This window comes from Alligator sinensis, unplaced genomic scaffold (genome assembly GCF_000455745.1).
Source record: "Alligator sinensis unplaced genomic scaffold, ASM45574v1 scaffold570_1, whole genome shotgun sequence".
Lineage (NCBI taxonomy): Eukaryota > Metazoa > Chordata > Crocodylia > Alligatoridae > Alligator > Alligator sinensis.
In genome coordinates, this window is record NW_005841997.1 from 1172706 (window position 1) to 1185089 (window position 12384).

Below are 12384 nucleotides of genomic sequence, written 5' to 3' on the forward strand. Positions count from 1 at the left end.
AGTGCTATCCCCAAGATTGCCCCTACCTGTGGTGGGAGGGCTGTCCTGGTCCCTGTCCAAGAAGACAGAGACAAAGAACTTGTTAAAAATTTCGGCTTTCTCATCTGGTGTAGCCACAAGATTACCATTTGAGTCTAGCAGGGGCCCTACATTACCCTACATTACCTGGTGCCCTCTTCTTACTCCCAATGTATTTGAAGGAGGACTTTTTGTTGTCCTTAATCCTGGTCTCTAGCCTGAGCTCCACCCCCACCATGGCCTTCCTAATGGCCCTCCTACACTCATGGGCCAAAGAGGAGTATTCCTCCTTGGTGACAGCCTCTCCCTTTCACCGGGTATACGCCTCCCTTTTGGCCCTCAGGCATTCTCGAATGCCTTTGCTAAGCCATGGGGGTTTCAGAGCACTCTTACCCCGCTTCTTTCTCTTGGGGACTGTCACACTCTGAGCCTGGAGGATCATCCCCTTAAGGTACGACCATCCCTCATGGACTCCCATATCCTCTACCTTTTGGGCCCTCAGTGCCTCCCCCACTAATCTCCTAAATTCATTGAAGTTGGCCATTCTGAAGTCAGGGGCTTTAGTCTTGGTGTAAGCCCTCAACACCCTGCGCTGGATGGTGAATTCCAGCAGGCAATGATCACTGTCACCCAGGTGGTCAAGGACCTGCAGCCCCCTCACCAGATTGTCCCCAGTGGCCAAGACCTGATCGAAGACAACCTTGTGATAGCAGCACTGGAGAGAGGCACTGCATTCATCCTTCATTTCCCCTCACCCTTCCTGTGTCTGGGGAGCACAAAGCCCCCATACCTCCCTCGGGGGTGCACACAACAGTGGGACTCGCACCCCCATGTCTCCGGCCCCCCAGGTGAGCCGCTTACATCCCTGTCCCATGCTCCGCCCCACCCTGGCTGTGCAGGACCTGCCCCTGCCCCAGCCCCACTCCCTCCCTCACCGCAGCGGCATCAATCTGCCCTCCAATTCCCCTTTCCTCCCCTCTGCCCTGCACACAGATCCAGGGGGCACACACACCCATGCTTCCCCCAGGGCTGTGCGCAGTGGTGGGATCTGACCCCCTTCTCACTGCGACCCCTGGACGAGCCACCTGTGGCTCTGTCCCATGCCCCACCCCACCCTGGCTGGGCAGTGCCTGCCCCTGCCCCAGCCTCCCTCCCTCCCTCCCCATGATGGCCTTGATCTGTGCCCCCACACCCCTTCCCTCCCCCCGCCCGTTCCTCCCCAACAGATTTACCAACTGGACACTGCTCTCCAAGCTGCTGGGCTTGCATATTGGCAATCGGATCAGTATCGGCCGATATGGCTCATTAATAATCGGCCATCGGTATCAGCCCAAAAAAATCTTTATCGGTGCACCCCTACCTGCCATGCTTCCGCTCAACTACAAACCAATAGTCCACAATATGGACTTTGTTTGGCTTGAGGCTCAGCCTGACCTGAGACCTGGAATAAATTATTGTGTGTGACATGAATGAAAAGGCAAAAAACAATTTCAGGGAGTGGGGTGCCCAAGAAAATGGTGGGTAGCTCCCATTCCTTGTTCTCTTACCTCTGACATCTTCAGGAGGCCTTTTGCTAGAGCCATCCGGAACCCCATCTTTCCGTGGAAGAACCCGTCCTCGTTGAGCAGAGAGGAGTTGTTCTTGAGCACTTCGCAGACTGGGGAGCCCTCAGAGAGGTTGGCATGCAGGCCAATTGGGATGTTATGCCTACAACGTGAAAAACATGCCAGGTGAGCTTTGCCTGCTCTGCAGTCAGTGAGGCACCATTCAAGGAGCTGAACTGATTGACGGAGAGGGGCTTCATTCTTTCCATCCATTGTCACTGCTCCCCTAGAAAGACACTAAGCAAAGTAGCTGACTTCCTAGGGGGAACAATCCTGTGCTGAGGTGCTTTGCATCTCACACACCTGGGATCCCATGAAACAGAAGAGCAGGAACAATAGCCATAAAGCACCTCAGTCAAAGTCAGCGCTACTGTAACTCTACCAGCTCTATTTGCACAGACAACAGCCAGGCTTCCAGAGTGGGTAGTTCCTATGTTAAGGATGGGTGTTTCTGAGGTATTTCAGTTTTGCCTGACAGCTTATGTTTAAGCTGCCCTTAGGCAGTATCCAATTATAGGCCGTGCATGCCACATGTGGCTGTTACAGTAACAGCACAAGCTACAGCTGCGTGGTAAATAATGGCAGATTTAAGGGTGATGCAGTTCAACAGGCTGGCCTGGGAACTGCAGCCGGGTGCTCAGCTCCCCTGTTGATGTACAGGAAGGACGGGTGACTGGTCAGCAAAAACAGAGCTGTACAAAATAGCACATCCCTAAATTACAGCAGCAGGTTACAGCAAGTGTTGGCAGAACATAAGTGCAAAGCCTGGAGTTAAATAACCCCAAAGGTCTGACTCAGCAACTGTGGATTAAAAAAAACCCAACAAGAGTCAGTGGATCAGACTCCTCTTAATGCTTTTTATGGAGATACTTCATATTAACCACTGCATTTCCTTGCTCAGTGTTTATGGCTTCCCTGACAATGCACAATGGGAATTGCAGGTGCTGACAACCTTGGTTATTTTCTTTATGCCTAAGGAGTTGGCTGAAGGGCTGCCTTGGTGTTTCTTCCAAACAGATTCCTGAATGGAGGTTCCCCTTGGCCTCTGGCAGACACAGGAAAGGTGAGGGGAAATGAAGGATGAATGCAGTGCCTCTCTCCACTGCTGCTGTCACAAGGCTGTCTTCGATCAGGGCACAAGCCCTCTCACGGTTGCACCTTCCTAACCTCAAGCTGCCGGATGGACAGCAGCTTAAAGCTAACTGTGTCAGCCACAACGTGGAAAAGTCACATTAAATGGGAATGGCATTCCTTTGTCAGAGGACATTAAGCAGCAAGGAGGCCTGCATAGCCAAGCATATTTAATGCCTACCAGTGCCCCAGCTCTGAGCTCCCTGGTGCTTCCTGCCAAGAGCTGGCCAGGATTTTTTCCATTGTTGTTGGAAAATGTTGAAATCAAAGATGTAGAAACTGAAACTGTTCACAGACACACAGCAGCTCTGATGAGAGTTGTTGAGAAATGGTTTTTGGGGTTTGGGGGTAATGCTTTTTCACTCTCTCTCCTTCCCTTTTGTTGAGGCTGTTTTACTTCGTGATCCAACGGGTACATAATTTATTCAGAGAGAGAGAGACGAAGTCAGGAGCCTTGTGGTGCCAGTTCTTGCCTGAAACATGGGAGACCCAGTTTCAAGTCTTTGAGACAGTAAATATAAATTATAGTGTGGAACAGTCCCAACAGGAGGGCTGCAGAGAAACCCATTGGGAAACCCAGTAGCCTGGTGGACAGAGCACTGGCCGGTGGAAGAATGGTAGACCCAGGACTAGACCCTGGGGTTTGCAAGTGACCTACCCCCCAGGGCTATTCTAGGGAGGCTGCCTTTCTCATTCCAATACAGAACAGAGAGCTCCAAAAAAATGTATGGGCCAGTTCTGAGCCTGTAAGTTATTTTGCTAGTGTGGACACAGCACTGGATGCCTTAGTGTAGACAGCTTTCTGGCTCCAGCAGCTGTTACAGCCACCTGCTCTGAACAGGCTTAACTGATCTGGCACTAAAAATATCTCCTGGAATAGGCAGCTTCTACAACAGGAAACTCAGCACAGCTAACCCCAGTGCAGCTGAATCAGCAGAGGAGCTGTACGCAGACATTCACTGGGGCAGGGAAGGCAACAGGGTTTGATTTCTGAACCTCCCAACCCCTGCACTCCTCCCACCTGGAATATTAATAGTGGCAATTTGGTAAGGTTTGCCAGATGGGCGTTTCCTAGTTGTGAGGAAAGAGATGTCAAAGCCTGCAGAACAGCCTGAGGAGGGGAGTGGGGAATGCTGGGGTCAGTCCATGCATCTTGGGCCTCCCTGGGCACGTCTACGCAATATGTTTACTGTGGAGCGGCCTAATTAGCTCCACAGTAAAGTCTCCACATTCATACATGTGGTCCTATTAGGTTGCAGTTAACTAATAAATGCTGTCATAGATTAGCACTTGTAAATACTATCCCGCGACAGTGTTATTTACTGCACAGCAATGCACATGTAGACACTGTCAGGGCTGGCTGGGGCAGGAGGGTGCTTCATTGCAGGGGCTGCCTGCTGGTTAGCCCTGCCCTGAAGCACCCTCCTGCCCCAGCCAGCCCCTCCACAGCATGGGTCGGAACAGCCCTAGGCTGGGGGCTGACCCCCTGGATTCCCTGTAAGCTGGGGCGGCTCCAACCCAGCTCAACATACTGTGGTCTTAGGCACTTGTATAAATGTGGCACCTGGGAGCAATGAACTCCAGCACAATATGTACTGGATTGCTTTGCATTAACTGCGCGTGTAGATGCGCCCACTGAGTAAAACCTCTCACCCCCCTCATGCTGCTCCTTGGCTTCTGGCAGTTTTGCCTTGCCTCCAAGGCAGAAATGATAGTGCCACTAATTCCCACTATGAAAGCTGTGCTCTTTTCATTCCTTCTGCACCATGCAAGGCAGGGACTGCTGGGGCTCCAGATCAGCAGCCACTTATAGCAGAAAGAAATATCATAGATCCAGTTACATTGATCACTCTGTGAAATGCAATTCATCACTCTGCAATTCAATTCACTCTGTGAAATGCAATTCATCACTTAGGGTCATAGGGAAGTAGGCCTGGAAGGGACCTCCCAAAGTCATCTAGTCCAGCCCCCTCATCATCCCTGAGTAACCCATCCCAGCCAAGCATCTGTCTAACCTGCTCTTGAAACATTTCCAGGCATGGAGATCCCACAGTTTGTCTAGGTAGCCTGTTCTAGCATTTATAGTTGGAAAGTTCCTCCTAATCTCCAAACTAAATTGCTCTGTTATAGCTCGAGGCCATTGCTCCTAGTCCTGTCCCCTATGACCACAGAGAATAGTCTATCTCTATCCCCTCTATAATTGTCCTTCAGGTCTTTGAAGACTGTTATTAAATCCCCCCTCAGGTTTCTCTTCTCCACACTACTGGTAAATAACCCTAGCTCTTCAGCCTTTCCTCATAAGTCATGCTTCCCAGGCTTCTACTAAGTTGATGCTGCTCTCTGCTGGAGCTTTCCCAATCTGTCCGCGTCTTTCTTAAACTGTGCGGCTCAAAACTGGACACAGTACACCTTGGCCCACTTTGTGATTATGAATTTCTAGACGTTTGCTAAATGTAGCAAAACAGCTCAGGAAAAAATTGGTTTAATTTTGTTTGTTTTTTTTAAACTCTAATCTCTGCCTTTTGGCTTTAGTTGTTTTACTGCAATCAAGCTGGGTTCAATTTACTTGCTCAATACATTTTATGGGGTTTTTCACCAAAGGAACCTGAATGATTTGAGCATTTCTCAATTCTAGACCCAGTGGGCCTTCTCTTATAATGCAAGGCTTGCCTAATTGTCAAGTGCTGATACCAAAGTGTTTTATTAAGCATTTTACCATACTCCTAATTTCTCAGGTAAACAGGATTGTCAGTGTTAGTGCAGGGACTCTCTAAGTCTCTGGAGTGCTTGAACGAAGCAAAATTTATTCTGCAAAGACTCAAAGGGAGCTGATTTTTACTGAGTCACTCGGCAGCTCTGACTATAAGCTGATGGCATTGCTTGCACTATGGTTGCTAATGTTTGACAGGAAATGATTCAGCTATCAGCAGGAATTGGTAGATGGAAATATTTGACTATGAACCCACTTTTCTGTATGTTATCTGGTGGGGAGCAGAGGAAGAACAGCTGAGGCCATGCATCCTGCTTCATTGGGACACTGAATGAGTGTCTAGGTGGTGCCACAAACAGTATTATGGAAGCTGTTTCAAGGAGAACACAAACCACTGAAATACATTCCCAGACAGGTGTTGGGCACCATGAAGTCTGAAAACTACATGGTTGTAACATTAGCCTGGGAGAAGGAATGGCTCAGAAGCCAACCGAACCAGCACAAGGGTTCAAGAATGTCAAGTATGAGAAAACATTAAGAGAGCTCGCCTTGTTTTCATTGTAAAAGGAGACTCTCGTAATTTTATAATGTGTTTCAAGGCTTTGGCTAACATCATTTGAATATCTGATATGTCTTCTATCAAGCAGATAAATTCTGCTCTTTCTGATCGAATAGATTTCTAACTCTTCAGCCTCCCAAGAGCAATGGATCAAGTGTAACAGTGACCAACTTTTACAGAATTCAAAACTGTGGAACAAAATGCAATACTTAGGAAAGTGCCTGTACAGAAGCATTTCATTCGAAGTACAAGGCTCACAGGGAACAGACATGCAGCAAAGGCAATGGAGCAGGAGGTAGGTGTTCCCCAGCTGACTATTACCTTCCTTAATCTGCGTCCATTTTCTCTGGGACATAACAAGCCACTTAGTGCTGGTTCCTGCATATGCTCAGCAACAAATGCTCTGCAGGATGTTGTGTTATGAAAAATGAGTTCCTGACACTCCCTGCATGATGGACACAGGTTCTCAGACACTAACTAAAATAGACAGAAAACGTAAGCAGCCACCATGGCATTTTGGCAGTGATCTGCACTGCCCCATGGGAGATGGGCTACTCTTCCTGATCCCTGTCACACATTAGTCAGCAAGTTCAAGAGCCACACGCTGATAAGAAGATGCTGTGTGAGGGTGGAGCCACCTTGCCTACTGTTGGGTGCAAAATGAGCACACACAGCCAAATCTGATCACTAGCTCAAATTGAAACCAGTGTCATTCAGAATTGCCAGTCATTCTAATAGTTCGAGCAAAGCAGAACAGCAATGTCACCAGTGAATGCTTTGCTGTGATGGCTATCACTGGCCAGGGCTTTGAATATAGAAACGTGAAGAAGGTATTAAATGCAGTCTCCCAAGGGAACTGGGGAGTCCCTCGGTCTCTGTTTTGCCCAGTGTTAAGCGGTAAGCACTATGACATGATCAGCACATGAAGGCTCACGTGAATGTGTTTGGCTTTGTTCTCTGGACCTGCGCAGAGAAACAGCAGGTAGGCAACATCAGGTTTCAACCAACTTCCGATAGGCAAAGCCAAAGTCACCAGTTCCAAAAATGTGGGCACATATTCAGCAGTTCTGCGGTAAAGAGCTTTGGCTCTTTGAACACATCTGCCATGCGTTCTGCACCCACCAAGCAGATTGTCAATATTCAGCAATGAAACAGGGTCCAGCAGCTTCTCCTAAGCAAGCTGTCAGAGCAGCCACCAGCCTCCAAACCATCTTCTCATCACTAGTGAAGAGACTGGGAAGAGAAAATGCCTTACAGCAAGTGTGAACGAGAGGAATAACCTCAACATGGGTGCTTAGTGCAAATGTTTTTGCTGAAATATTACCCCTAGATGCAGTTACTATACTGCAACACCCCTACAAGGATGATGGTTTGTGAAATAATACAGAGGGAGACTCACAACCACAGCAAACATCTGGACAAGACGTCTGTCAAGCTCCAGGCAGAAAGAGGCACCTTTGGAAGCAAGAGCAGCTCCTTAATTCAGCAACCTGCTGCAGGTTGTGAACCACCAGCTATGAATGGTCCAGTTCTACTGTACATGCACTATCCAAAATACACTTGGTTGCTGTATTCTCGTTCCTGGGAGCTTTGTGCATAATTCTACTGACATCAATCAGTTTATCGGAATAGGTCCGTGTTGAATTTGCAATGGACACCTAACCAGCCACATGCCAGCCCACCATGACACCTGATTTTTATTCCTTTAGGAATGCTTTCTTCAGTTGTTTGGTTTCTACCAAGGAATTTGAAGGGTAAGCTACTGAGCCCTTCCACAGAGAACCTGCCCCTATTTCCATATCAGAAAATAATGGCACTGTATGAATTCTTTCCTTTTCCTTTGCAAGTGAGAGCAGACCCACCCTCAGCATCTCATGTGTATCATTATCTTTGGAACCACCACCTGGCTAGGCTCCTTGGCTTGGATCCCAAGTAAGGATGTAATAACCAGCTCCCTGACTTCAATATCAATAACCTCACACAACTACCAAGCCTTTGTAAACAGCAAAATGTCCAAGGTGGGGAAAGGTGCTGTGCTGTGCTTTAAAGAAGTGATGCAAGCAGAGCACCTCTGGGTTTCTCCATGATGGGCAACATCAGCAAGTTTGCATAAATGAGCAAATCAGAGTTAAGTAAGTGTTAGAGCTGCTGCTATCCTGGGGCAAACTGTAAAATCTGATTATCTTTTATCAGCCAGCACATCTAACTGTCATGCATCTGTCCTTGCTGCATGTCCTGTTACTGCTGATTACAGAGCTATTTCTGCAGAGAGCAGCACTCTTAGGCCTAGCTTCCACTAAGAACTTTTGCCAGTATAGTGATGTTGCTTAGGATGTGAGGGGGCTTTTATAATGTTTATATATTAGAAGAATGTAGATGTAGCCTACCCCAGAAAAGGGGTGTTTTTACAGGCTTATTTCATCAGGGGAAATGAAGCACTGCATTGTTGGTTTAAGTTGTCTCCGTTAGGAGGTATAACTGGTGCAATCTGTTATGGAGACAAGACCCTACGCCATTCACTCAAACCCTGAGAGGTCCAAGTGCACTGAGGAAGGGACTGCCAAGTGATTTAACAGTCAGTGTGGCAAGAGTATCAGAAAGGCCTCTAGATTAGTCAGAGTGAAGCAAGAACGTCAGAAGAAAGTCACTGTTTGCATACTTGCTTTACAATTAGCACTGATGGGAAAGGAAGCAAAAACACAGCTGGCAACTAAGTGCGGCCTGGTTAGAACTCTTCTTTGAAGTGTTCCCAGTTGTGGCAAGGGCTTTAGACTCTATATAACTGCCGTGCGGCACCTGAGCTCCCCAGAAAAATGAAGAGCAGGAATGAGTCTGAACTTCTACTCTCGAAGGGGTGTCAGTGGTTCATCACAGTCAAGCTTTCTAACAAAAAGATGAGGAAAGCACTTTGAAAAACACATAGGGGGAGCTGGATATTTCCATTAAAGATAGGATGTCTGGATTCCCTTTTCTCATGAGCTATAGGACTCACAGGCTGATACTCCACTCAAGGTGGTGCTGAGGATTTTTTTTCAGAACACAGAACTGAAAGGAGCTTCTGGGGGCAACAAGTCCACGCCCCTGCTCTCGCAGGCAGGCACAACCTTCCAATTTCCTGTCTACATTTACTCCTGGCCACTCCTCTCCCTCCGTACTGATTGCCTCTGACACATTTATTTCTGTAAATCATATATCTAGCTCTGTTCGGATCACCTGCTCTTTCCTGCTCTGATGCAAGCGCTGTCCCAGTAGCCACACAGCATGGTGCTGACGCAAACCTAGCAAAGGAACTTCCTTTAACACTATGATATACCTCTGTTTCTCAAATGTATTTCAGAGTGTAAATTGACCCCGTGTATACATTGAAAGCAATTGTTACGGTTCATTGTGGAAGGGAAAGGAAAAGACTTGTAATCAGAATAATACAGTACTTGCTCACCCCCGACGGGTTATAGAATGAAAACTACTAAACACCACGTTGACTACAGAAGCTCTCTCTTCAGTGACATCTTTAGAGCATCTCCAAGTCCAGTTCATTTGACCCTCATTGAAAGGTAATATTAGGCAGCAAAGTGTAGTTGATCCATGAGGGACCCTTTAACCCTGCTTTCATAGTGCTTTTGAAGTGTTTCAGGGACAAAAAACAAAACAAAACTCATTCTTCCACTTGAGATTGTGGGGCTGCCCCCAGCTGGTACCACATGAGAGTGTAAGCCAATATTCAAAGCAGGATGAGATGAAAGTGGGGAGCAAACAGGGATAAGGTTCAGACTTTGAACACATTGATTACAGAAACAGTCAGGGTCTAGCTTTCTTTTGATGCTAACAGAAGAGTTTCATTTCTTTACAGGTATTGTTTTAAAGTCCTCACTTGTGCCCACAGATTAATATCTTGTACAGTACAGAATGCAAAAGAAAGCACACATTTAAGCTAAAGAGCCCTGAGAGTGTGAGAATTACAGACCATGGCACAGACGCAGCGCTGGTACAAAACTCCACTTGTACAAACTGGGATTATCACAAATGAGGAACTGCCCCCTAATGCGGTGGTGGGAGAAACTGGGGAGACTTGATATTCCCCGAGTCCTTCGCACTGTGGATGCAAAGGCAGCAAAATCCAGATTGCACACAGCAGCCCTACCTTGTGCACAGGAATGTCGACTCTTTGAACTACAAAGACTGCACGTGCTTGAAGGAACATGGAAGCCATCTGCATGTCTACATGGCACAGATTGGCTAAATACGTCCACACATCCTGAGCTACTAGTTTGAGGCAGGTCTGCCACTTAGTACAAACTTAAGCCATCCCCTTGAGTCACCATTTAAAGCTTTTGCCTTTGCAGCAGTCTTGATCATGCAGTTCTAAAGGATATGTGCAGATTCAGCAGCATCTTAGAGCAACCCTTTATTGTAGCCTTGCACTTCCTGGATACCTTCATGCATATATCCAAAGTAGGGTGCAGGGCAATGCCAGCTCCCAGGCAACTCTAATATCCTCGACTGGGTGCTCAGGGAAGGCATTATACAGATGGCTGTTGTGGTGGTGTCTGCAAGAAAGCAAAGATCCACACCGAGGTGGTGAAAGCTGGGGAAGGTTTATTATGTGCTTTATATATATTTTGCTTTATTGGCTGTTATAAAAATCTGATTACTGCTGCCTTGTTTCTGCTGAGTCACCCAACCAGATCATAGAGCAACATGCAATGCCCCCAGAGAGGCCTATGAAGTCTTGATGAAGTGAAGTCTAGGATGACCTATAAACAAAACCACAGCATTGCACAAAGAGGAATAAAGATTCAGAATAAAGGACTTCATTCCCAGTATTTCAGAACACAATGAGATGCCTAAGAGAGATGACTGTGAAAAGTCAACAGTCCGAGAAGTACCCTCATTTATTTGTACCTGATTAACAGAGTTTGCCTTGCAAAGTTGTAGGTATCCGCCAGTTATTTTGGAGTGAATACAAGACAAAGAGAAATGAATCCAGGAGAGAATGCTGTAGATGTCTCAAAAGTTGAAAAGCCTTAAAATTCATACTTCAACTCAAATTCAAAACCCCCAAACTTGAGTGAATATGGAATGATAAAGACAACAGTGTCTCTGTCCTTGTCCTCCTTTCTGCAAGGCCTGCATATGGCATGGGGAGACAAAGATATTTTAGCAGGAATCCAATAGAGTCTTTGGGCACTATACATATGCTCCAGGATTGGGTGGGGGGTGGAGAGAAGAGACTTTAATTAGAGCAGCTCCAAGAGCCTCTCTAATTAACATGCTCAGAGCATCTCATACATCAGCATCCCCACGCTTAAGAATGGCGGCAGGGTCTCTTTAACTAAATCTTTTTTGATGAGCTTTAGTTAAAATGCCCCTACCGCCATTTTTAAGCATGGGAACACCGATACACAAGACGCTGGATTCTGCTGGACTGTGGTAATTACCACACTTCCGGAGACTCGATTAACTGAGCCTGCTCCGACACTGTCATTTCAACATTTCAGAGCAGCCTCATTGCTTGTCTATAGGTACCTTTTAAGTCCACAGCCTCCAGGTATATTAAAAATCAGGTTTACAACAGAAAGCTAGCCTGGACCTTTCTGATAGAGGAGCTAGCATCTCAGTCACGAGGGTGAATTAAGAGATTGCTTACAGAATCAGATGCTACATTTATTGTGGCAACAGACACAAACAGTACCTGAATTTAGGCTCTCAGCCAGGAATTAGCACATCTGAGGATTATAAACACTGTGCTCCAATTTATATTTATGCACGAGTAACTTTGTGAATTCAATAGGGATAGTAAAACTGGATGAAGTAACTCAAATGTGCGGGATCTGGCATTCATATATGTCCAAAGCTGCTGGGCCTGTATTCTCAGAAATTATTTTAAATCTATTTCACACATCTGTAGGATCCAAAGGAACCCCATCCCCCGCCCCAACTAAGAGAAGGGAGGAGAGGATTATAGTTTCTCCTGCAAAATGTCCCTCCAGCCCTGCTTTGAGAACACGGCACTCAGCAGGCAGGATAAATGCTGTAACCTGGATTCAAAGACACCGCTCTGAAGTGCAGTCACATGGCCTACTTTCTCAATATAGAAACCAGAAACTAGGCCAGGTGGATTCTATATTTAAAAACCTGCCAATAACTGGGGATCTACATGGCTCCAATAGCAGCCAGAGCTTTGGGGTTTCAAGTGCTGTGAGTTGTGTCTGTATCTTGGGGGAGTGACAGCTTAATCTTGTTGCTTGTCTGTATTGTTAAATGTATTATTGACAAGATTTTAAACATCTCCCTCCCCACGTGCACACATCCGCACACGCCGCCTTCTCCCTAACCTGCTTGGAGGTGGGATCTCCTCTCAG

At 46.8% G+C, this 12384-nt stretch overlaps 1 protein-coding gene across 4 annotated transcripts in view; it reads right to left on the reverse strand.

Moving 5' to 3' along the window:
* YDJC (YdjC chitooligosaccharide deacetylase homolog) overlaps positions 1 to 12384 on the reverse strand; it is a 24652-nt gene that overhangs the window by 9544 nt on the left and 2724 nt on the right. For all 4 annotated transcript variants that reach the window (XM_025201563.1, XM_025201562.1, XM_025201564.1 and 1 more), the window contains one exon: positions 1566 to 1725. In XM_025201563.1, the coding sequence (XP_025057348.1) occupies positions 1566 to 1725 (160 nt within the window). The remainder of the gene's footprint in view (positions 1 to 1565; positions 1726 to 12384) is intronic.